At 43.2% G+C, this 27,021-nt stretch overlaps 1 protein-coding gene across 3 annotated transcripts in view; it reads left to right on the top strand.

Moving 5' to 3' along the window:
- The window catches only part of ADGRE1 (adhesion G protein-coupled receptor E1), an 84,200-nt gene that overhangs the window by 16,613 nt on the left and 40,566 nt on the right, over window positions 1–27,021 (top strand). For 2 of the 3 annotated variants that reach the window (XM_066253362.1, XM_066253360.1), the window contains exon 2: window positions 21,415–21,503. In XM_066253362.1, the coding sequence (XP_066109459.1) occupies window positions 21,473–21,503 (31 nt within the window). In that variant the 5' untranslated portion in view covers window positions 21,415–21,472. Of the gene's footprint in view, window positions 1–14,286; window positions 14,324–21,414; window positions 21,504–27,021 lie in introns of those variants that run through there. The other variant, XM_066253359.1, reaches the window with a different exon arrangement.

The following is a 27,021-nucleotide window of genomic DNA, read 5'->3' as shown; positions in this document are numbered from 1 at the left end:
AATCTCCCAAGCCTCTCCCGCTCACCCCGCCGCTGGTGGCTGGACCGCACCAGGCGCAGGATAATGGAGCCCCCTGGGTGTGCGGGCCAGCAGGGCGCCCTGGGCGCGTGGAATGCCCAAGGCATGCGCGCGAATGGGGCGCTCCGGGCACCGGTGGCCGGCGACCCCCACTCGCAGTGTGCGGGCCGCTGGGAACGTCAGCGGTGCTCAACCGGACCGGGCGCGCGCGCGGCGGCTCGTGGCGGCCACTTGCGGTGGCGGCTCACGTTGGCGGTTCACGGCGGCGGCTCGCGGCGGCGGCTCGCGGTGGCGGCTCGCGTCGGCCGCTCGCGGCGGCTCGCGGTTCCCAAGTATATGGGCTGACTCACCGCAGGAGCACTCCCTCGCGGCTTGAATGAGCGTCGCTGCTGCGGTAGCTTCCTCCACACCCTCATCTCTCAGATTCAAGTGATAACAGTCCTTTTGCTTTCAGTTTGTGTGGAACTCCGGAATGCTCCGAGGATAAATTTTTCTGTTTCTAGTTGATAAATTTATTGTGATTTAGGGGAGAGCTGTCGGACGCGCTTCTCACGGCGCCATTTCCATGACGTCACTCACTTTCATTTATCTTGTCCTCTAAATTGCTGATTTGATCCTCTGCTTCATCCAGCCTGCTATTAATTTCTTCTAGTGCAGTCTTCATTTCTGGTATTGTATTTGCCATTTCTGACTGGTTCTTTTTTATGATTTCAATGTCCTTTTTGATGCTTGTTATCTTTTTATTTAGATGCTCATTATGTCCATTCATTGTTGCTCTAAGATCCTTGAGCATCCTGGAAATCATTGTTTTAAACTCTACATCTGGTATTTTGGTTACTTCCATCTCATTCAGTTATTTTTCTGGGGATTTCTTTTGTTGATTCATTTGGGTCACATTTCTCTGTCTACCCATTTTGTCTGTGTATTAGGTAGTGCTGTTTGACTTTGAATTTTTTTTTTTTGTATTTTTATGAAGTTGGAAACGGGGAGGCAGTTAGACAGACTCCTGCATGCGCCCAACCGGGACCCACCCGGCATGCCCACCAGGGAGTGATGCTATGCCCATCTGGGGCATTGCTCTGTTGTGACCAGAGCCACTCTAGCACCTGGGGCAGAGGCCAAGGAGCCATCCCCAGCGCCCGGGCCATCTTTGCTCCAATGGAGCCTGGGCTGCGGGAGGGGAAGAGAGAGACAGGGAGGAAGGCGTGGCGGAGGGGTGGAGAAGCAAATGGGCGCTTCTCCTGTGTGCCCTGGCCGGGAATCAAACCCGGGTCCTCCGCACGCTAGGCTGACACTCTACCGCTGAGCCAACCAGCCAGGGCTAGGAATGCTTCTTGAGGGCACTGTTTTCCCTCTTGTTGTATATGAGTATTAGATGCAGTTGGTATTTTTGTGGGTATGTTTATCCCTTCAGGCTGGCTGGCTCTAAGGGTCACCCTTGATTATATGTATTACACACTGTGCAATATCTGTCCTGTTGGGCATATTTATTCTTCACAGTGTCTGGTGCCTACCAGACTCCACCTTTGGGTGTGCTGCTTGTGTAGGTAGTTGAGTCTAGGGTTGGTGCTGTCTGCCACCCACTACCAGTAGTGTTGGCTCTGGTTCTTCTTGGGTTGGTATCAGCTGTTGTTTGTAACCCACTGTGGGCTGCCAGTCTGCAGCTGCTGCACTTTTCACTATATCTGCATTTTCTGTGCCTGGATACTGTGAGAGGGGCCATCCTGTGTATAAGGATCAGTTTCCTCTTGCTTAGAGATGAAAACAGCTCCATAAAAGCCCCAAACTCTGTAAGCTTTGTCTCCACTTTTCAGCTTCTCCTCCTTCTCTTGCAGCTGCCTGATCTTCTCACAGAATCTTCTGTAGTAAGACTGTAGTGTGGGCTCAGATTGGCCTCATCCAACCAACCCCTCTACAGATTGTACACTTAGTGGGTTACGGCAGCTGAGGTTGTGAAAACAACGTTTGTGGGACACCTCAGTCCAGGAGTCTTTTGGTCAGGAGCTCAGTACAGGGAATGTGGCCCCTACTCCAGAGCTTGATCCCTCAGGCACTGCTGGAAACTCAAATTTTATTTTTCCCCAATAAGGTGAGCAGCAGTTTCAGACTGAGTGTGGCTGACAGTCCCCTCTGCAGAAGTTCTTTCAGCTGTTGAGACTCCGGTCTCAGGGAGGAAGACTGAGAGAGCCTTCTCCTGGGGCTGACTGTGCCCCTCCCAAAAGTGGCTAAGCCCCTTAACCAGATCCAACAATAGACTCACAGGGACCACACTTTAAATGTTCATACTCCAAATCTCTCTCCCTTCCCTTCTGTGGAATCTAGCCTAGCAGAATAGAATATCCAGTGTCCAGGCTGGCTGACTGTGAAGCTCTACCCTATCCAATGCACATGGGCTGCTGTGCTGGAATTCGCCTCGGCTGGGCCTGATGTGAGGTGTTTTTCCTTAGGATACCACTCTAGCAAGGGTTGTTAGGTCCTGAATCGATGCTTTCTGCAGCTGACCCCTGGATGTGCCAGCACTGGGCCTCCCTAGCAAGATCCCAGCACAGACCATTGGGAGACACTGCCTGTGACTGGCCCTAAATCTTCTTGGACCTACAAGCAATTAAGAGTTTGTGGCTGCCTTTGCTGGGCCCAGGTGCACATGGAAATACCTAGCTGCATGCCTAGGCTGGCTTTTATCCACTCTGGTCCTGGAGGAAAGTCTGCTTAAATGGCCAAGTTTCCCTGAGTCCCACCTCTTGCAGCCTCTGTCTGCTGGCTGCTTGTTAGGCTCAGCCCTGAAAAAACCTATGCTAGAGTCTAGAGCAGGGGTCGAGAACCTATGGCTTGCGAGCCAGATGTGGCTCTTTTGATGGCTGCATCTGGCTCGCAGACAAATCTTTAATAAAAAAAATAATAACTTAAAAATATAAAACATTCTCATATATTACAATCCATTCATTTCCTACTGCTCATGTTCATGGTTGCGGGTGGCTGGAGCCAATCACAGCTGTCCTCCGGGACAACACCAAATTTTTATTGGATAATGCATAACATTCATGGGTCATTGTATGGCTCTCATGGAATTACATTTTAAAATATGTGGCGTTCATGGCTCTCTCAGCCAAAAAGGTTCTCGACCCCTGGTCGAAAGCCTGCAGCAATTCAGGGATTAGGAAGGGTGGTGGGTGTGGTTCTGCCCCTCGGCCCCAGGTGTCAGTCTGTCCAGACTTTTTTCACAGACTTCAATAGGGTGTGGCCCCAGGAGTCCAGTGGATGTGGCCTCTGAGACTCAGAGGTGTGGTCTGCCCACTCTCTGGACAGATTCAACCAAGTCTTCTGTGAGGTGGAAGCATCAGTCATAGACTCAAGAGTGTGTGTGTGTGGGTGGGGTAGGGGGAGCTTTGTTCTCAACACCAGAAAACTGAGTCACTGACAGCACTCCCTGCTTCCTGGCCTCTCAGAACAACCTCTTGCCAGTCTGGGGTAGGAGAGACTCCCGAGGGCAGAGCAGCTGCTTTTCTCCAGGCAGATGCCACTCAGAGGGGATTGCTCCACCCAAGAAAGATGGCGACTGCAGTACTAGAGTATGACTCAGCACAGGGGTTCCAGTTTTTGTCCCCCAAAGTGTCTTTTCCTGAGCCTCCAACTTTACACTCTCCTCCCACAACTCCAGTCCTCTCAGCTCTCCCCCACCAGAGCCCTGGGTACGTAGCTATGAACGAGGTTTTCTGTGTGGGCCCTTTAAAACAGAGTCTGTGTCTGAGAGGTGTGTCTCTTTCTCATGGACAGAAACTCGGCTCTTTTCACAGCTAAATGCTGTCTGGGTGCCTCTTCTAGGCTCTGGAGCTGAGGCTAGGGCTCTGGTCCTGGGGCTGAGGATCCACACCTCTCAGGGCAGCCCACCTTGCTGTGAGAGTCCCTCCGGGCTGCTGCTCGCTCCTGGGATTGGGGAAGCCCTTTCCGTGTCTCTGCCCTTCCTACCAGTCTCTGTGTGGCTTCTTTGGTGATCCTTGGTTATAAATTCCTCTTAGTTTTAGTCCAAAGTTGGTTTTTCAAGATGATTGTTCTTAAATTAAGTTGTAATCCAACTTGGTCCTGGGAGGTGGCAGTTGGAATGTTCGCCTACTCTGTCACCATCTTTCTCCTGGAAGCCTGAGTTTCTTTATCCCTGTGGTCTCACATGCCCCCACTCGAGGGAGAAGAAATTCAGATTAAAATCTTGGCCCTGGCTGGTTGGCTCAGTGGTAGAGCATCGGCCCAGTGTGTGGATGTCCCAAGTTTGATTCCCAGTCAGGGCACACAGGAGAAATGCCCATCTGCTTCTCCACCCTTCACCCTCTCATTTCTTTCTCTTTCTCTTCCCTCCCTGCAGCCATGGCTTGATTGGAGCAAGTTGGCCCCAGGCACTGAGAATGGCTTCATGGGCCTCCACCTCAGGTGCTAAGAATAGCATGGTTGTTGAGCAATGGAGCAATGCCCCATATAGGCATAGCATCACCCCCTAGTGGGCTTGCCAGATGGATCCTGGTTTGGGATGCATGTGTGAGTGTGTCTCTGCCTCCCCTCCTCTCACTGAATATAAATAAATAGATAGATAGATAGATAAATAAATAAATAATATCTGCATGGTTCTCAAGTTTCATAGGTAGGAATTGAAATAACTTTATACTCTTATAAGTAAAATAATTTATGGTGTCCAAAAAATACAGACCCATTCTCTCAAGTGATATTTATGGATCACCTACAATGTGCCTTTTTCTCCGAACATCAAAATAGTTGAAAAAAATTGAAAAACTGTTAAGAAGAAAATCATTAGAAATATAGTAGTTAGAAGATAACATAAGATCTACTCACAGAAAAGCTTTCAACTGAGGGTTCTAAGTCATCTGGTTGCCTCCCTGTGTTAACATTCTGTTCCTTTGTACCTAAAGTTATCAGTGTGTTATTTGTAATACTCAGCATAATGGGTGATAATCAGATGTTATGGGTGATAACCAGATTTCCCATTAGTTTTTTGGCTCATTCATCTCTGTATGCTCATAATATAACAGAAGATTGGGTTCACAGACTGACTCAATAATATTTGTTGAATGACTGTATCAAGGAAAGAGAATCAAATAGGACACTATTATGGTATTCTAAACCATGAAGGATGACTCTTGGTTTTTTACAAATACAGTCATCGTTGCTTAACAACAGGGATATGTTCTGAGAAATGTATCATTAGGCAATTTCGTCCTTGTGCAAATATCACAGAGTGCACTTACACAGACCCAGATGGTATAGGACCACCATGTCTTGATTCTGCAGAGTCTTCCAAATACCCTTTTGTTTAAGTTTCCACTAACAACACTCTAGTAATTTCAGTGCAAACACTATTCTTAAAATGAGAGTATGCAACTCAGGTCAGGTTCCTAAAGGCGGAGCCCGGGACAAGGATTTCGGTGCCCATGACTTATTGAAGGAGTGCTCTGAGAAGAGAGAGTGAAAGAAGCATGGGGTCGGATGAGGGCCTGGGTCCTTCCTAATCCCAGTGAGCTGGGGAGCATGCATTATAACTTGGCACCGGTCCCATTTTGAGGAAGGGGACCAGCCTTTTAAATCTGTGTCAAGTCAGTTATTGGCTATGTGATGCTCTTGTGGAGGGGAGGTGTTAACAGGTTCTGTTAAGCTGAGGCTAATTTTCTGGAGAAGGGACACACTGGCCCCAATAGGGAATTAGAATGGACATCAATAATACTGACAACTTTGCCTCATCCCCATAATCATCCAATATGAAAACAGTCTTATTGTTTGAAGCTCATTATACTGAGATTTGGAACTCCTCTAAAAAATGGTTTGATGATGCTGCAAACTTCTTAGAGATTTGAGTAAAGCCTTCCTCTTACTAAAAGATCTTAGAGCTTGTTTACCACTCAGCTTTATTGAGCCTAAAATGCAATGGCTTTTATTTTTGCCAAGACACCTTCAATAAAGTTCTTTCGTCTTTAATATTTTGAGTTTTTCCATTGATTGGAGGAGAGAGAGAGAGAGAGAGAGAGAGAGAGAGAGAGAATGAATATGGGGGGGGAAGCATAAACTTCTTCCACTTAGTTGTGCACTCATTGATTGCCTCTCATATGTGCCCTGACTGGTAATTGAACCTGTGACTTCAGTGCATAAGGATGATGCTCTATCAACTGAGCAATTGGCCAGGGCCAAAGTGCTTTACCTTAAAAAAAAAATGCCAGCAGACATTTCTTTTTCTTATTAAGTGAGAGGCAGGGAGGCAGAGCAGCCTCTGGCATGTGCTCCAACCAAGATCCACCCAGCAAGTCCCCTACTGGGGGATATGCTCTGCACATCTGGGCCATTGCTCCATTGCTCAGCAATTGAGCTATTTTAGTGCCTGAGACAAGGCCATGGAGCCATCCTCAGCACCTGGGATCAACTTGCTTGACCCTATTGAGCCATGGCTATTGGAGGGGAAGTCGGGGTGGAGGGGGAGAGAAGTAGATGGTCGCTTCTCCTGTATGCCTTGACCGGGAATTGAACCTGGGACTGGCCAAGTCACCAGGAGACATTTCTAATGCTGATCTTAGGAGGAGGATGCCTTCTCTTTTGAAAGTCTATATTTATTGATGTTGCCCCATTAAAAAAAATAAAATTATTTGGAAAAAAAAGAAGAAAGTCTATAACATACAACACCTAATAGTACTTGCCATTTCCCCCTGAATATTACATCACTTTATAATCAATATTTCATATATACCACTTCTCTGAAATTACTTCATGAATAATTTGCAACGTTGATAAAATTATTTATTGTATGTGTAATTTGAAATTCTCAAGCTGCATCTGTCTATGCTACAAATATGAGCTAGCTCAGTTTATATAGCGAAGTTTTTGACTACAGGATCTCAGAGTGTATTCTTTCCTATTCCCTATTTCTCAGGAGTTTGTAGGTGTTGTGAAGTGCCATCTGGCTCCTGCTCAGCATCAGCTTCTGCCATTTTTCTCTGCCTCCTCGTCCAGGCCCCTCACATGCCTCCCCAGGCATCTGCCCAGCTCACACAGCGATCTCTATCTACGACCAGGTCAAGTCTACTGACTGCTGAGACTCATTCTGACCTGTTTTTATTTATTTATTTATTTTTACCAGGACAGAGAGTCAGAGAGAGGGATAGATAGGAACAGACAGACAGGAATGGAGAGAGATGAGAAGCATCAATCATCAGTTTTTCGTTGCGACACCTTAGTTGTTCATTGATTGCTTTCTCATATGTGCCTTGATCGTGGGCCTTCAGCAGACTAAGCAACCCCTTGCTCGAGCCAGCCACCTTGGGTCCAAGCTGGTGAGCTTTTTGCTCAAGCCAGATGAGCCCGCGCTCAAGCTGGCGACCTTGGGGTCTCAAACCTCAATCCTCGGCATCCCAGTCCAATGCTCTATCCACTGCACCACCGCCTGGTTAGGCCTGACCTGTTTTTTAAGAGCCGGTTTGTTCCCCCACTAGGGGCTGCGTTGTCTTCTGGGCCCCTAAGCTATTGTACTTGAGCCCAGATTCCTGTCTGACTCAAACGCTATGGCATCATCTCTCATTCTCTCTGTTCACTTTAGGGGCCTCCCTGTAGACACTGAGGTCTTCTGGATAGACTATACACCCTTCTGTCTTTTCTCTTTTTTCCCTCCAGTGCAATCTTCTCAAAACCTCTATGCATGTCAACTCATACAGGTTTTGGAGGTGTTATAAGGGTGTATCCAAATCATTTGCCAGAATTGTCTAATTCTATGTCTGGGCCAGCCAAAACACCCTGCAACACATGGGCAAGAAAACCCAGGAGGCTTAGAGATGTTAAGAAATTGTTGGCCCTGGCCAGTGGCTCAGTGGACAGACCATCAGCCTGGCGTGTGGGCTTCTTGGGTTTGATTTCTGGTCAGGGCACACAGGAGAAGCCACCACCTGCTTCTCCACCCCTCCCCCCTCACTTCTCTCTCTCTTCCCCTTCTGCAGCCAGTGGCTCAGTTGGTTTGAGTGTGGGGCCCCACGAGCTGAGGATAACGCGTTTGGTCTGAGAGCATCAGCCTCAGGCATACTTCAAAATTGGCCCAAGACAGAGTTGCTGGGTGAATCCTGGTCAGGGCGCCTACAAATATTTATTAAGTATCTACTCTCTAGAAACTGCATATATGATACTAAAAATAAACAAGACATACACTGTCTTTCCTGTCACAGAACTTACATTCTAATGGTGGGGCAGAGCCAATAAACAAGGAAATGAATAGCTAAGTGGGCTGGATATCTTCCGTAGACCCCTCCAAATCCATTCGGTGACTGGCTTGAATGCTGACATCTCTGAGTATGACTGTGGACTTCCTTGGCTTCTGGTTTCTAAGGATTTTGGCCAATGGGAGATTCCAACAGCATAGCAGAGAAAGGGAAGAGAGTGAGGTCAGCATGTTTGTTCTCTTGGTTCCTTTCCTGTGGGTCATGGGGGCTATCTGACCCTTGATCTGCTCCATGATCTGGTGCTCCAAGTCTTAACAACTATGATTTCTTACTCCTTGTCCATTCTGATGTTTTCTCAATAGCATTGCATATAATTCCTAAGTATCTTCAGCCAACTCTCTAATTTTATTTCTACATAAAATGAAAAGAAAATTTATAAAGCTTCAGTTATGAAAACTTTGGGTTAATATACATATTTTTTTTGCGTGAATTACAGTACATCCTACTCTCCCCACCAGCAGCTTGAGTGTTGTGATAACTGCATGATTACCATAGAGATAAATCCTAAGCCTATGTTGTATGGCTTTTATGGAAAACAGCATCTAGCAAAATCCATGGGTAAGGAACAAATAGGCTTTTGCCCCAATCCAAACAGGTCAACCAGGATCTCTATTTAAGCCTGTAGGAGATCAGTATTTATTTATTATATTAAAATATTTTTTATTAAGAGAAGTCATATAACATACAAGTAACCATTTTAACCATGTTAAAGTATACAATTCAGTGGCTCCTGGAATAGTCAAAACATTCAGCTTTGTGGAGCCATATTTTATTTACTTTAAATTAAATTTATTGGGGTAACATTGGTTAATGACATTGTATAATTTTCAGGTGTACAAGGTTATAATTTGACACCTGTGTACTGTATTGTCTACTTCCTATCCAAAGTTTAGTTTCTTTCCATTTCCATATATTCAATCCTTTTACACCCTTTGTCCTCCCCCACCCTCTTCCCCATCTGGTAACCACCATTCTGTTGTCTGTATCTATAAATTTGCTTTTGCTTTTTGGTTACTTTTCCTTTAACATTCCACATATGAGTGAAATCATATGATTCTAGTCCTTTTCCATCTGACATATTTCACTTAGCATGATACTCTCAAGATTCACCATGTTGTTGCAAATGGCAGGCTGTATTGCAATTCATGGACGTATTTTATCTTCTTATAAATGAGTAGTATTTCATTATACATACATATCACATCTTCTTTATCCATCCATCCATCAGTGGACACTTAGGTTGTTTCCATGTCTTGGAAACAGTGGGTAATGCTGCAGTGAACATAGGGGTACATATAAATGTTTAAGAAATTGGGGGGTAAATACCCCAGAGAGGAATTACTGGGTCATGTGGAAGTTCCATTCTTAACTTTCTGAGAAACCTCCATACTGTTTTCCAGAGTGACTGCACTAATTTACATTCAGTGGGCTATGTTTTAAACCACCTCAAGTACCAAAGATAGTTGGCATGAAAGGTTTGTTTGAAACAAAAGTGACTATGGCGTTGGCCAGGTTGCACAGTTGGTTAGAACATCATCCTGATATTCCAGGGTTGTGGGTTTGATTCCCGGTGAGGATCAGGACAGATACAGGAATCCACCAGTGAATGCATAGATGGGTGGAAAAACAAGTTGATGCTTCTCTCTTTCTCCCTTTCTCTCTCTCTAAAATCAACAAATAAAATAATAAATAAAGCGAATGTGTATTCTAGGGGCAAGATTCTAGGGGATTTCCAGTGAACCAGTGAATGGGAAAGAACATTGTTATGGGCTGCTCACCTGGACCTTTTGGCATCAAGTCCAGGTTGCCATTTTGATAGGGCACAAATACTGGGCTCTACTGATTCTTGTGGCCTCTTCTCACAGGGTGGAACAACTTTGCCATATTTTCAGCCACTCCTCCTGTGGAATACCACCAATTCAAGAAATGGGAAGTTAGTTTGTTGAGAAACAATTGTTAGATGACTGGCAAAGAAGGAAGTGGCATTGACGTTTGTGTTGGGGTCCCACAGTTTGGTGGAAGATGATGTTTCCTTCTTTCTTTTGAAATGTGGCTTCCTCTTCTGTCAATTATTAAAAAGTGTTGGCTTCTTGTTAGGATGGGTAGAGCTGGTTATAGTGCTAGGTGTGTGTATGAGTTGTCTACTTGGCAAAAAGCAGCCGGCCCAGATAAAGGATTAAGTAGACACTATTTATATAGGTGCAGACAGTTAAAAGGGTTTGAACCCAATTCCAATGTGTGTGTGGGGGGATGTTTCCATACCAGCAAGCAATTCTTCAACACCAGCTAGATGTCCTATAATTCACCTCAGTTCTGATACCATCGACCTGGAGACAATGTCAGATCCCACAGGTTAAGGGCTCAGTCCCACAAGACTGCTCCCCACCCCCCAATTCAAATGCCAATCACAGGTTCAGGTTGTCATCTGTGCTGCTGATATTCTGACTGCAGCTCAGAGGTTCCCATGAGCCTTCCACCTGAGTTTTGTTAATTTGCTAGAGTAGCTCACAGAACTCAGAGAAACGTATTACTTATTAGATAGCCAGTTTATTATGAAAAGATATAACCCAGAAATGGCCAGATGGGAGAGATGTGTAGGGCCAGGTACAAAGGATCTGGCAAAGGAGCTTCCATGTACTCTCTGGTCACCACTCTCCCCCAATCTCCACGTGTTCAGAACCCAGAAATTTTCTGAACCCTATTCTGTTGGGTTTTTTAAGGCGGCATCATTATACAGGCATGATTGACTAAATCACTGGGTGCTGATAATTGATTCAACCTCTAGTCCCTTGCACCTTTGGGGAAGCGGGGGGGGGGGGATACTGACAGTTCCCACCCTTTATTTTATTCCTGGTTGGTTCCCCTGGCAACCAGCCCCCATCTTTAGATACTTCCCAAAGGTCACCTCATTAACATATACTCAGTTGTGGTGGGAAGGGACTTACTATGAATTATCAGATACCAATTTCACCTTTATGGCTCTGAAGTGATATCAGGAACTGAAGACAAGACCAAATATTCTAACAGAAGATGCTCGCATTGCACTTATCACTCAGGAAATTCCAAGAGTTTTAGGAGCTCTGTGCTAGAAACAGAACAAGACCAGTCATATATTTCTTATTACAAATCACAGTCTCACAGCGGGGCGGAGAGAACTGACAAAGGATGTTGGGCACCCTGGAAGTAGCAATGGTGGGTGGGGGAACTCATCAGTCCTTGGCTTAAAGGGGTAGAGAGAGGGAGCAGTTACAGAAACTCAGAAAGGGCCTTAGCCTGTGACGGAAGAATCCAATCACCTGAGAAGAGAAATATCCCCACTTTTCTCTTTCCTCCAGGTTTCTTTTCTTCGTTCACAGCTCCTGTTGGTCAAACCTAGCTGAAGACTGAGCACAGGAGGGCCTGGGAGAGGCAGTCCATACAGGATAACCTTCCAGTTCAGAGCAGGGTAGAGGAGGATGGGGAGCCGTTTCTCGCACAATGGCCCAAAGTGAATTGTTACGTGCTTGATAGTGTTTGAGAGGTGGCCACACTTCTGGTCCTCAGACTGAGTATTTTGTCCCTGGGTTTGTGAACCTGCCCAGAATTCTTTGATGGTGATGGCCTCCTGCTCTACCAAGGGAAGGTGAGATACCTGCAGTCGGGAGTGGAGAGGAAGGTCAGCCACAGAGTCCCTTGCCTGACGGCTCCACTATTTGTATGTATCCCTCTTTGTGGCTTAGAATTCAAACTCTCTAAGAGAGCCAGAAGCCAGATAGATTGGTCAGTCAACATCCAATAGAGAGACCAGACTTCTCTGCTGGGCCACTTCCTATGTCCAGTCAGCTGTGCATGGGAGCTGAAGTCATGTGGTACCATGCCTGAAACATATGTGTAAAAGTGCTCCTTCCAGTTTACTCTGTCAACTGAAAAATAATATCAGCTAGGTTTCATCACCAAAGAGGATTTATTCAGGAAAAAGAAAGGGTTGCAAGCCAGGTGTGCTGGCATGGCCTGAGTGCCACGGTGTCTAGAAGGGAAAATAAAGTGAAAGGAATGGGAAGCTAGAACCCTAGAGCTTTGTTATAAACACAGAGTTCTTCCCACAGGGATCTCTCAGTTATGTTGTAAAAACTTCCACAAGCCTTAGCTCCTCCTGTAGAAACCTCCTGATTATGTTTGCTTAAAGTTCCAGTTATCAACTTTGTGAAGTATGTTAATAAGCCTTGGCCATGTAACAAATCAACACCAAATTTCTTTTTCTTAAAACAATGGTTGTATTATTTTGATCATGATTTTGTGGGTTGGCTAGATATTTCTTCTGGTCTCTGATGGGCTCTTTCAGGCATTTCTGGTCAGTTGGTAGGTCAATGGGAGTTGGATGATCTAGCCTGGCCTCACTCCTACATTGTGGAGGCGAGCAGATTGGCAGCCAGAGTTCTGGATTATTGACTAGTGAGACTGTTTCTCTTCCACATGGCTGGTCTTCCTCCAGAAGGTTAGCTCAGGCTCATTCACAGAGTGATCTCAGGGTTTCAAGTGGAGGAGGGAAAGGCAAGCCCCATGTGCACGCACTTTTCAAATCTCTGCTTGCATCCTGTTAGTTGTTTCTTTACCAAAGCCAACCATGTGGCCAAGTTTAGAGTCAGCATGGGAGGACTGCACATGAAGAAGGGGCATTCTGGCATCTGTTTGTGCAAATTATGTCACAGGCAGAATTAGGCGATAAGCACATGGAATGCTCAGAATTTCAGGAACTATTGGTTTGGGCATTTCGGTTTAACATTCAGTTTTCACTTAAGCTCAGCCGACAAGGACAGGCTTAAACCCTTTTCCTTTGCCCTGCAAAAGAAACATGTTGAGTATCACATGCAGCAAACATTTTGAGTCTGACATGGAGGGGCTGAGGGCCAGCTCACCTAGACAACTATATCTAGGTGATAATTTAAATATTTTATTGCATCAGTTCTAATTTATAAAAAGAAATGGGGGCCCTGATCAGTTAGCTTAGTCAGTTAGAGCGTCTTCCTGAAATGACAAGGTTACAGGTTTGATCCCTGGTCAGGGCACACGTGGGAAACAACTAATGAATGTACAGCTAAGTGGAACAACAAATGAATGCTTCCCTTCCTCCTCCCCTCTCTCTCTTTTCCTCTCTCTATCTCTCTAAAAAAAATCAATACATAAAAAAATTAATCCCTGGCTGGATAGCTGGGTTGGCTGAAGCATTGTCCCCAAGGAGCAGTGGTTGATGGTTCGATCCCCAGTCAGGGCACATATAGGAAAAGCTCAATGTTCTTGTCTCTCTCTCTATCTCTGCCTCTCTCTAAAAAATAAAATAAAATAAGAAAATAAAAGAAATGGGAAACTGAAAAAGGAAGATATTCATGTTTAGAGATAGTAAGGCAATATTTCATAAATGTAATAAAACCAAGACAAGGAGTAAATCATTGGGTGTTTATTTGGATTTGTCAAAGTAGAGGATATTTATCATATTTTCCCATCTTAAGATTCTTCTATGTGAATGAGAAAAAATTTCAGGACATTGTGCTAATGAGACCAGTCAAGAATTTTATCAGCCAAGTAGTTAAGTATGATTATGTTGGGTGACCCCATCTCAAAGACCAAGAATATAAGCCTACCACTTTCCCAAAGTGGTAAACTGAGGGAGAATGGGACAAAAGGAAATTGGGTAGTATGTAGATACACTGACTCTCTCCCATACTCTGGCCTTCAAGTGTCTCACTAAGTTCACAACTTAAGGAGCATCCTCAAAGCTGAATTCATGTTAGTGTCTGTGGAAGTTGGCACATTTCCACTCTGTCCATTGCCTGATTCCCCCATTGGACACCATCACCATTTCCAAGTTCATTTTCTAAGGCACTTTAATACCTCAGTAATGTACTATGTAATGGCCCTTGCATTTTGCAAACTCTCCCAACAACACCCCAACCTGCTCCACCCACAAGACCCCTTGAGAAACTGGTGCTAAAGATAATAAGCTATGTACTTCCTTTTTCTCTCTGCTCTGAGACGCTGCCCGGCTGGGTGAGAGGCGAGGGGTTTGCGCTGTGTGGGTAAGTAGGAACTGGATCAGTGTCTTTCTGTAGGAAAAAAATAATACTGTTTCATATGTGATCTTGGGTCTAAAAAAAAATGTCCTGGCACTGGAAAAATATTCAAGGAGACCTCATTACATGTCCTGTGGCTTTATTTCTTGAAAGCTGCTTTGCGGGCATCTGGCTCACGTCTATTTGCCCATCTCTGCTTGGGTGAGGAGTGGGCATTAAGTGGTAAGGTGCCTGAAATGCTTTAATATGCTCCAAAAAGATGATGAATTATGTATTAAAGAGCTTAAGAGAAACTAACTAAGAAAGGTGCAAGACAGTCTGAAACAGGTGTTACTAAAAATGAGAAAACAAGATCTAAAAGTATGAGTGAGTTTCTTGAGGTGTAATTACCACTCTTTTTCACCCACCGCACACCTCAACCCCATAAACATACCAGCACAGTCAGTGCCGGGCTCACAGGGAAAGGCTCATCTCTTTTATTTGTAGTCAAAGTCTCTACAGATTGGTGTTTATTTCAACCAGTCGCTTGTGACCCAGTGGTGGAGGATTGGGGTCATGAAATTGAGTTAGTAGGTTTTAAAACCCACCAGCATTTTAAAAGAAACAAAAAGACTATAGTTATAAAATATTGGAGATTGAGTATAGTTAATACTGATTTGTGAAACTTGGCTCAGTTCTCTTTCTTTCTCCCTGTATCTCTCTGGTGCAAAATGTATTTCCTACAGTGCGTCATGGCCAAAATTCTCTGCAGATCAGCCTTGACATGTACGTGAAATCAGCCAGACACAGAAAGACAAATACTGAATGATCTTGCATACAAGTGGAAGCTACAGTAGTCACACAAAAGCAGAGGGTAGAATGGTGGGTGCCAGGGGCTGGGGAGAGGGAAATATGGGAGAAGATGGCTAAAGAGTATAATTTTTCAATGTTAAGAGATAAGTAAGTTCTAGATCAGTGGTCAGCAAACTCACTAGTCAACAGAGCCAAATATCAACAGTACAATGATTGAAATTTCTTTTGAGAGCCAAAATTTTAAAACTTAAACCATATAGGTAGGTACATTCCTTATCGAGGTAGGGCCCGCACATGGTATTTTGTGGAAGAGCCACACTCAAGGGGCCAAAGAACTGCAGTTTGTCGACCAGGGTTCTAGATCTACTTATACAGAATAGTGCCCATAACTAACAATACTGTATTGTGTACTTAAAATTTACTAAGAGGGTGGATCTTATGTTATGTGTTTTTGCTATGCACATATACATGCACACATACATCATGAAGGGGACAGGGGAGTACACTTGAATAGATAGATGGTGGATATGATTATGGCCTTGATGGTAACGACAGTTTCACAGGGTGTACTTTTCTCCAAACTCATCAAGGTGTGTACATTAAACATGTACAGCTTTTTACATGTCAATATACCTCAGTAGAGTAGCTTACAAAACAAACAAACAAGCAAACCTAAGTCAGCATTGCTAGAGGTCTCAGAGGTTCTTGAAAACATTGTCTCCCCTGGAGTAAAGAGGGACAAATATGCAGTGACTGAAAATGATTTGACTTTGGGTGATGGGCACACAACATAATCAATAGTTCAAATGCTATCAAAATGTTTACCAGAAACCTATGTACTCTTATTGATCAATGTCCCCATATTAAATTTAATTTTCTAAATAAAAAATTAAAAATATTTTATTTAAACTCGTGGCAAATGAGATCTCAAAAGAATTGTCCTTATCCATATAGGATTTTATTATTATTATTATTATTATTTTTTTTTTTTTTTTTTAATTTAAGTGAGAGGAGGGGAGATGGACAGAATCCTGCATGTGCTCTGTCTGAGATCCACCTGGCAACCCTCGTCTGGGGCCATGCTCACAACCGAGCTATATTTAGTGCCTGAGGCAGAGGCGCCACAGAGCCATCCTTAGCACCAGGAGCCAATGTGCTCAAATCAATTGAGCCATGGCTACAGGAGGAAAAGAGTGCAAGAGAGAGAAGGGAGAGAGGGAGGGAAGGAGAAGCAGATGGTCACTTCTCCTGTGTTCCCTAACTGGGAATCGAACCCAGGACTTCCACACGCCAGGATGACACTACTACTGAGTCAACTGGCAAGAGCCCAAATAAGGTTTCTTTATGCTGGTAATTTCCACAGTGTATTTTAGAGTAGGTTTCTGGAAGGAGAGAGAAACATGAACCAAAAAGGGAAACCAATGTTGAGAGAAGGGAAACCATGTTGGAAGTGAGACCAAGTATAACTCCTTGAAGACTGAGCAAAATTTAATATTCAGTCAGACAGTCTGCCTACTGGTTTTGCATTTAGGGAAAAAGTGTATTTGAATATCTTTAGGTAAAACTCATGGTTCACTGCTCTGCACAGTCCCCATTGCTTCCCCAAATGGCCTTATTTACATTCCATGTTCATCTCCTCAGAGGCATTGGGGTTTAAGGTCTTGATGTGGAGGTTAAACAATGGCTTTGCACTCAGCCCAACTTTGTTCAAGTCTTAGTTGAGCATTTTTTAGCAGCAACACTCTGAGTAAGTGACACAAATGATAGCATCTCTCTGAGTCTCAATTTTTTCATCTGAGAAGTGGAGCTGTTAGAAGATGTACGTCATAGAATGTCTGTGAGCTTTCAGTGAGATGACAGCATCAACGCCCTTAGGCAACTCTTGGCCTGTCATAGAATTTCATGTTTTTAGGAAGTTATGATGAAAGAGTTAAGAGAAGTAGTTGCAGCAAAATTTGATTTGCATGTTGGGTTACATGTGCATAATGAGTGATGAGCCTGTTTAGGGCCATCAGGAATAAGAGATTTTTCTGGGATGGGCCTTCTCAGACCACTGCTTAGTTCCCGTGGGAGCTTCACAGGACCCTTGTTAATTCTCCTCACCACTGAGTAATGGATCAGTCCTTAACATGCAAAGTCACGGTTATAATTGGAGTCATGGAAAGAATGTGAGTGATCTCTTAGACTACCATGGTCACAACCACCACCATCACCATCACTGTCATCACCAAAACCAGTCCCTCAACTGTCACTACCACCATGTACACCATTTTTATTCACCAATACCATTGTCATCATCATTACCATGCCAACATAAGAACGTCCAAACCCATGTAGAATTTTTATGAGTTTATGCGGGACAAACAGAGAACATGCCTAGAAGCAATATATCAAAAGACTGAGAAATGTCTTTCCCAGAATGACAGCTGGCAGTTTCTTTTATACATTTGGAATTAAGGAGGGATGTAAGGATAAGGAAGATTATATGAATATGGGAGAAAGAAAGACAGGGAAATCTCCATGATTGGATTATAGGATAGTTAACAAAATTATGAGTTCTCTTGAGGGTGGTTACACCTCCTAGGGGTCTGAGAAAGAGGCACTTTAAAGGTGTGTTAACCTAGATGCACAAGAACAATGCTTGTTTACGGCAAAGATAACCTTTATATATACCTGGGCTGTGACTACCCACCATGACCTGCCCAGTTAAGACTTTATGACCAGATCAACCTGTGAGGTTATGGTTGGATTTGTTACAGGGCCCCTTTGTTGCCCACAGCCACCACCTCCACCTTCACCACCACCATCGCCATCGTGTCCACCCTCCCACTGCCATCACCTTCATCGCTGTTATCAGTATCTCCTCCACTACAACCACCACCACTGCCATCACTGTGTCCTGTCCTCATCATGCTCACTTTATTCAGCATTTGCCATGTGCCAGGCAGGTGCCACATACTGTGAACGGTCATCTCACTGAACCAACATGAAAGTACTATGAAGTATATGCTTTTTCTTAGCTCTGTTTTACAGTTGAGACAACTGAGACTCAGAGGCAAAGTCACTACTTCAGAATCACTGATCTAGTGATTGCGTCTTTACAATTCAAACTCAGGTTGTCTCGGGCACTGCCAGCACCTGCAAGAGAGAACTGATCCATGGGGAGGCCCTGAAGGAGTCCAGACTCAGTGACAAAGCAAAGGGTTATGCCACTACAGGAATATGAAGAAGAGATAGAGCTGCTAAGAGAAACCATATTTTAAGCCATTTTGTTTCCTCTCCTATTAAAATATTCCATGATTTTATTATTTTCTTTTTTTTTTAATTGATTTTATTGGAGTGACACTGGTTAACATAGTTATACAGGTTTCAGGTGCTCAGTTCAATTCTACAACACGTCTCTGCACACCATATTGCATGTTCACCACCCCCCATATTGCTAATCAAGCCTTCGTCCATCACCATTCATCCCCCTTATCTCCTCCTTTGTACCCAGCTATTGTGGAAAGCAGTATGGCATTACCTCAAAAAATGAAAAATGGAACTACCTTATGACCCAGTGATTCTACTGGGAATTTATCTGAAGAAACCCAAAACACTAATTTGAAAGATTATATGCCCCCTTATGTTCTCTGTCATGTTATTTACAATAGCTCTTGGAAGCAGTCCAAGAGCCCAACAGTAGGTGGGTAGGATATTAATTTTTTTTATTGTTAAAGTAATGTGTAAAATTTATAATTACAGTTAAACAAAAGAAATGTAAAATCATTCACAATGCCATTATCTTATTAACACTTATTATTTGTTTAAATGTGATATTCTATATTTTGCTCTATTTCCTGCTGTTATCCTAATATCACAATGTATGTCCTATACCACAATTGCTTTCCATGTTATTTTAATAGCCTCCTCCAACATAATTTTATTTATAATATTGAATTTTTTGCATTACACATATTTAAATGTTGCCTTTCTTTCTGCTGACATTTTATGAAACCATTTAACACTTTTGCTATATTTTCCCCATGGTGCCTTTTGGATGGCTTAACAGATTTACAGAGCATAGTGTCTTTGCTAATGTGCACTGGAACTTTTATCCTAACCCTCAACTGCCTATGGACATGAACTTGATAACAGCACTTTTTACATTTAAAAATGATGCTCATATGGCAAACTCTGCTACACTGTGTCTTGAAAGGCTCTTTCATAGAGATGTCTAGTAGTCCATTATTTTCTCTTCTAGAATAATAATTAGGATGGATAGAATGCAGGTGTTTCAATGTACACTGCTCACAAAAATTAGGGGATGTTTCAAAACAAATATGAAGCTATAAAATATCCCCTAATTTTTGTGAGCAGTATAGAAAATTAAGAGTAAGTAAAAGTTCGTATACAAGTCTTCAGTTTCAACAAATGTTAGGTTATGGTGTTGGTGGGGAAGTGACTTATTTTTTCAATATGAAATACCTTCACTTGGTTCAAACTCCACATTTTGAAAGGGCAAAATGTGAACTGTCTCCTGGTTTCCTCAGCCATTCCCCCTTCCTTCCTTCCTTCCTTCCTTCCTTCCTTCCTTCCTTCCTTCCTTCCTTCCTTCCTTCCTTCCTCCCTCTCTCCCTCCCTTCCTCCCTTCCTCCCTTCCTTCCTCTCTTTCTCTCTCTTTCCTTCCCTCCCTTTCCTCTCTCTTTCTCTTCCTTTCTTTCTTTCCTCATTTTCTTTGATAGGGACAGAGAGGTCAGAGAGAGGGACAGATAGGAACACACAGACAGGAAGGGAGAGAGATGAGAAGCAGCAATTCTTTGTTGTGGCTCTTTAGTTGTTCATTGATTGCTTTCTCATATGTGCCTTGATCTGGGGGCTCCAGAAGAGCAAGTGACCCCTTTCTCAAGCCAGTGACCTTGGGCTCAAGCCAGCAACCCTGCGCTCAAGCTGGTGAGCCTATGCTCAAGCCAGATGAGCCTGTACTCAAGCTGAAGATTTGGGGTTTTGAACCTGGGTCCTCTGCATCCCAGTCCCATGCTCTATCTATTGTGCCACTGCCTGGTCAGGCTGTCACTTAATTTTCAAAGGCAACAAGTGTTATGAATTTCTTAGGCAACTTGTAGGAACGTTTTTTTGCCAATACAAACTCATTATGCACATATACATGCATTTGATGCACTTACATGTTTGTGCATAGGCCTGTATGACTGTGTGTGCCAAAGTGCACTCACACATATACAAGTATAGAGAGAATAGATAACATTGGTGTAAAATAGAGATCATTTCCCTGATATATAAATATATTATAAATATATCGACACATAGTTTTAACTGTGTACAATATGCTAACAGTTTCCTTATTATCTCCCCTCCCCTATTAAACAAATGTTAGCATACATACATATTTCTGCCCTTTGGCATCTATCTACTTAATGGTACACCTTGAAGACAATTTTTTCCTGTCCCTTTTAGTAAGAAATTTTTTAAACATATACTAATTTAGTGAAAATGACATTATGTACCCCACAGATCCTTCACCCACTCTAACAATGACCAATTTTGTTTCATCTTTACTTCCACTTACTCCCCAAACCACTAACTTCCCCAGTTAGCTTGACATAAATTCTATGTATCACATTATTTAGTACATGTCTCCAAAGAGCAATAGTCTTTAAACATAGCCCTTTAAAAAAAAATCATACCTATAGCTTTCTTTGGAGAAGCCACCTGAATTCACAAGTGAGGAAAGTAAGAAGGAATTATATTTATGAAAAATGCACAATCATTCTTAAATGTCATCATATCTCCAGCCTTATAACCTTTTAAAAACTTATTTTTTTGATTTTGGGATCCAGTTAGGATCTGCAATTTGTTTATATGTTTCTGTCTCTTTTAATCTAGGAGCTCTATGTGTTTTTTTTACTTTATATATATATAATATATATATATAAAGTAAAAATATATGTAAAGTAAAAAAAATACATATATTTTATTTTTTTAATGAAGAAACTGGATAGTTTATACCATGTAGCTTCTCAGTCTGGATCACGTTGATTGCAACAGACTAGGATTTAAAATTCTAGCAGCCTATTCCATTGGGTGTATCTTGTGTTCTTTACGAGTTGGGTTGTAAGCATGTTCCCTATAAGCTACTCTGCTCTGCTTATCCATGTAGGAGCCTGTCCTGAAAGCAATTTTCTAGATATGGAATTGTTGAGTCAAGAGATGGGTAGAAATTAAAGAGTTTTGGTGAACATCAATCATGTGGCTTCTAAACTCTGTGACCAGCAGAGATTGATTTCCATGGTGCTCATTCATTCCAGGAACGCTTGCCACGCCCTGCTGGAGAGCATCTCAGACCTTTCCTGGCGTCTCAGAGCAATGGGAAGCGGGGGCCTGCCCCTGCTCTCAGGTAAGTGGGACAAGGAATTCCCCACTGCTCTCCCCATGACCCCATGTCTTAGCTTTGGTTGCTTCCCCAAATTTGGCACTTTCTGCAGAGATGCCTGCATGTGCCTGTCCTATTAGAGACTTCTGAGTCTCTCGGTTGTTCTCCTGAAGCAGAACTGAGACAAAGACTTGGGTAAACAGATCCAAGAGGCACCGGGAGGGAGTGGGGAGTGTCAGAGGGAAGAGAGGAGAACAAACGAATGAATGGAACGAACGAATGAAGAGCATTTTAGAGAGGGGTTACTGCTGCAGTAACTGTTACTCAATCCTGCTGGGGACCCTTCAGGAGTCTTTATGTAATGTGCCTTTGAAGGGCACGGAGTCGGAGCTATTTATCCTGCAGTCCTCATCTCACTGTTTGATGGCCATGCCTAATGAAACTCCCAAACATTTCTGGCTTGCCCTCCCAGGCTGAAGAAAAATGTCCTTTTACAGAGAAAGACAATGAGTTATCTGCGTGCATAGAAGCCCCTCTGGGGTAGGATAAGGGGACATTTAAGCATCTGCTACACTGATGACCACCAAGAGGGTCCATGCTTGGGGTGCCTTAGCTTAGTATGTTACAATGACCTGGACCTTCTACTCTTTTTCTTTTCTTTTCTCTCTCTATCTTTTTTTTTTTTTTTTAGAGAGAGACAGAGAGACAGGGACAGAAAGACAGAAAGGGAGAAGGATGAGAAGCATCAACTTGTAGTTGCATCACTTTAGTTGTTCATTGATTGCTTTCTCATACAATGTCTTGACCTGGGGGCTCCAGCTGAGCCAGTGACCTTGGACTCAAGCCAGTGACCTTAGGCTTCAAGCCAGTGGCCTTTGGTCTCAAGCAGCAGCCATGAGTTTATGTCTATGATCCCCCACTCAAGCTGATGACCCTGTGCTCAAGCTGGTGAATCCGTGCTCAAGCCAGCAACCTGAGGGTTTCAAACCTGGATCCTCAGCGTCCCAGGTCAATGCTCTATCCACTGTGCCACCACCTAGTCAGACTGGACCTACCCACTCTTCAGCTCTGGGCTTTAAGGTCTTTAGGGTAATAAAAAAAAGATACCATTGGATGAGTCAAATACAAGCTAGAAGTTTTGAAAGAAGATCTAAGTGAGCCTGTGAAGTCCAATACACTATGTCAGGAGTGAACAATTTTTTTCTGCCAAAGGCAAATAATTACTATTCTCAGCTTTGTGGGCCATTTGGTCTTTGTCTTAACTCTTCAACTCTGTTTGCAAAAACAGTCACAGACTTTATGTGAACTGACCGGCATCACCACGTTCCAAGAGAACCTGATTTGTAGATACAGAAATTGGAATTTCATGTGCTGTGAAATATGCTTTTTCTTGACTTTTCAAAAAAAAAAAAAAACAAAACATTTAAAAACCACAAAAACCACTCAGCACAAAAATAGAATGGTCTGGAATAGGCCCAAGGGCTACAGTTTGCTCACTAAGAATCAAGTAATATTTATTTATTTTGTGTGAAAATAAAACATTCACAGGGAAACTGATGTTTGAGAGTTTTTTTGATTTTCACAAGTGGCCATGCTATATGATTCAGCCTCATAGTGGGAATCGTAATCCTTAAATATGGTGTTTTTGCCAGGACTCATGATATAGAGCAGAGGAGGTCAGAAGAGCAGGTGTTGACCTCATCTTGACCAGGGGATTTGTCTTGTTCTGTGATAATCCTAATGGGCCGATTCCTTGCTCCTCCCTCTTCCATAGGCTATAAATACAATTCCATAGGATTATTATTATTTTTTTATTAAATGAGAAGTGGGGAGGCAGGGAGGCAGAGAGACAGACTCCTGCATGCACCTTGACCAGGATCCATCTGGCAAGCCCACTAGAGAGTGATGCTTACTCTGTTGCTCTAATGGAGCTATTTCAGCACCTGAGGTAAGGTAAGGCCATGGAGCCATCCTTAGCGCCTGGGGCCAAATTGCTTGAACCATTTGAGCCATGGCTGGAAGAGGGAAGGGGAGGTGGCGGGGGGGGGGAGAGAGAAAGAGAGAGAGAGAGGGAGAGAGAAAAAGAAAAGAAGGAGGAGGAGGAGGAGGAGGAGGAGGAGGAGGGTTGGAGAAGCAGATAGTTACCTCTCCTGTGTGCCCTGACAGGGAATCGAACCTAGGACTTCCACATGTTGGGCTGATGCTCTAACACTAAGCCAACTAACTGGCCAGGGCCCATAGGATTTTATTTAAGGTTTTCACTTTGGGGCCTGATGTTGGCCATGACAGCAGATGCCTCCAGAATTTAGTAAAGTTTTTTTAACTCAACCCCCTTGCAGTGAAAGGGATAAGGGAAAATCCTTTTGCCAGTGCCTGGTTATCCAGCCCACCTACCAGGAGGGAGTAATATTTGGAAATTTATGGCCAAGTTGTCTGCATGTCTTGAGTTTTTCTCCAACTTCAATATGAAGCTCTGTCTAGCCATATTGTAGACATTTTTAGGTCATCCTCACAACAGATCATCCTGAAAACATCCTTATCTGTTCCAAATTTTCCAGAGTCTTAAACTCCAGAGATTTTTTTTTTTTAATTTAGTAAGAGGAGGGGAGGCAAAGACAGACTCCCTATGCACTCCTACCAGGAACCACCCAGTAAGCCCACTGGGGGGTGATGTTCTGCACATCTGGGGCATTGCTCTGTTGCTCAGCAACAGAGCTCTTCCTAGTGCCTGAGGCAGGGGCCATGGAGCCATCTTCAGTGCCCAGGGCCAACTCGCTCCAATTAAGCCATGGCTGCAGGAGGGGCAGAGATAGAGAGAGAACTGAGAAGGGGAGGGGTGGAGAAGCAGATGGGCATTTCTCTGTGTGCCCTGACTGGGGATTGAACCTGGAACATCTACACGCTGGGCTGATGCTCTACCACTGAGCCAACCAGCCAGGACTGACTCCTGGGATTCTAATAATAATCTGTGCTATTTCACTCTCCCCTTATTCCAGAGAATGTGCTGGTTACTAAGAGGTTAGACCTGTGCTGTCCATACCATAGCCATCAGTCATGTGAACTTACTGAGTGCTCGAAATGCCAGTCAAAATGCATACTGGATTTCAAAGACAATATATGTAGCAAAAACCAGAAAATACTTTATGAATAATTTATTTTATATTCATTATGTGCTGAAATGATAACATCTTGGCTATAGTGGGTTAAATAAAATATATCATTGAAATTAATTTTACTTTTTTTTTTTGCCTTTTTAAAATGGGTGGACCTAGAGGGTATTACACTAAGTGAAATAAATTAGACAGAGAAAGACAAATACTGTATGATCTCAATTATATGTGGAATCTATAAAAAACAAAACAAATAAATGAATGAAACAAAATAGAAATGCACCCAAAGATACAGAGGAGAAGCTCATGGTTGCCAAAGGGGAAGGGGGGAAGGGGATGAGAAATTAAAAATGAGTTTACTAGAAAATTTAAAAGGAACTATGTGGCTTGTATTATATTTCTATCAAACAGTGGGAGGTTAGAGATCTGGACTGGTCATGCTAGACTGTTGCAAACTTGGCCTTTTGGTGCTAGACTTGGACAGGAGGTTTTATGAGCTGCTGGATTTTCAGAAATTGGTACACACAGCTTGTGATATTGTGATTTATAATAAGAAATATACATTTGGTCTTCGTCCTGATTTCTGGCACAAAGCTTATAAACTCTTGGAATTCCCTCCGATGAGGCCATAGTGTTGCCTTTTGTTGTGGTAATGAACTGACTTTTAGAGCTCACTAAAGGAGGAGGCTATTGGAACTCTCCGTATCTTTTTTTTTTAAATAATTTCTTATTTTTCAATTACAGTTGACATAAAATATAATGTTAGTTTCAGGTGTACAGCGCAGTGATAATACACTTGTATAACTTACAAAGCGATCACCCCCAATAAATCTAGTGCCAGCCTGACACCATACATAGTTATTACAATATTATTGACTATATAGTTTTTAAGCTATACTTTACATCCCAATGAGTATTTTGTAAGTACCAATTTGTACTTCTTTAAAAAAAAATTTTTTTAAAGATTTTATGGGGGGGTGGAGGTAGGAACAAGAAGTGGTTGCTTCACTCTAGCTGTTCATTGTTGCTTGTCATATGTGCCTTGACCAGGCAAGCCCAGGATTTCAAACCCACAACCTCAGGGTTCCAGGTCGGTGCTCTGTGTCACCACAGGCCAGGCTGTACTTCTTGATCCCTTCACCGTTTTCACCCAGCCCCCCTACCCCCCTCCTATCTGGCCACCATTAAACTGCCCTCTGCATCTATCTGTTTGTTTCTATTTTGTTTGTTTATTTTGTTTTTTAGATTTCACATATAAGTAAAATCATATGGCATTTTTCTTTTTTTGTCTGACTTATTTCACTCAGCATAATGTGAAATAAGTCTATCCATGTTATTGTAGATGGCAAGATTCTTTTTTATTTTTGTAACATATTCCATTGTATATATGCATCGCTTCTTTATCCATTCATCTACTGATGGGTAGTCACCTTGTTTCCATAACTCGGCTACTGTAAATAATGCTGCAGTGAACATAGATATACATATATCCTTTTAATTTAGCGTTTTGGATTTCTTTGGATAAATACCCAGAAGTGGAATTGCTGGGTTTTCCTTTGTTTCTTATGATAGCCTTGGTTTTAAAGTCTATATTGTATGGTATAGGTATTGCTACACCAGATTTTTTTGTTGTTTCCATTTTCATGAAATATCTTTTTTTCCATTTCTTTACTTTCAGTCTGTGTGTATCTTTTGATGTAAAAAAAATCTCTTGTAGACAGCACATTTAAGGGTCCTGTTTTCTTATCCATTCAATCACCCTATGCTTTTTGGTTAAAGCATTTAATCCATTTGTGTTTATTTTATTTATTTATTTTTTTTCATTTTTCCGAAGCTGGAAATGGGGAGGCAGTCAGACTCCTGCATGCGCCCGACCGGGATCCACCTGGCATGCCCACCAGGGGGCGATGCTCTGCACCTCTGGGGCATCGCTCTGTTGCATCCAGAGCCATTCTAGTGCCTGAGGCAGAGGCCACAGAGCCATCCTCAGCACCCGGGCCATCTTTGCTCCAATGGAGCCTTGGCTGCGGGAGGGGAAGAGAGAGACAGAGAGGAAGGAGAGGGGGAGGGGTGGAGAAGCAGATGGGCACTTCTCCTGTGTGCCCTGGCCAGGAATTGAACCCGGGACTCCTGCACGCCAGGCTGACACTCCACCGCTGAGCCAACTGGCCAGGGCTAATCCATTTGTGTTTAAATAAATTGTTGGTGGATATGTTTTTATTGCTATTTTATTATTCATATTTTTTAATCTTTTTTTCCTTCTTCTTAAAGACTTCTCTTTAATATTGTGTGTGTTTGTGTGTGTGTGTGTGTTTGTGTTTCTGAAATGAGAAATGGGGAGGCAGAGAGACAGAGTCTCATATGCGCCCGAACGCGATGCTCCTCCCATCTGGGGCATTGCTCTGTTGCAACCAGAGCCATTCTAGCACCTG

Source organism: Saccopteryx bilineata, chromosome 1, assembly GCF_036850765.1.
Source record: "Saccopteryx bilineata isolate mSacBil1 chromosome 1, mSacBil1_pri_phased_curated, whole genome shotgun sequence".
Taxonomy (NCBI): domain Eukaryota; kingdom Metazoa; phylum Chordata; class Mammalia; order Chiroptera; family Emballonuridae; genus Saccopteryx; species Saccopteryx bilineata.
This window is presented reverse-complemented; position numbering and strand designations above follow the sequence as displayed.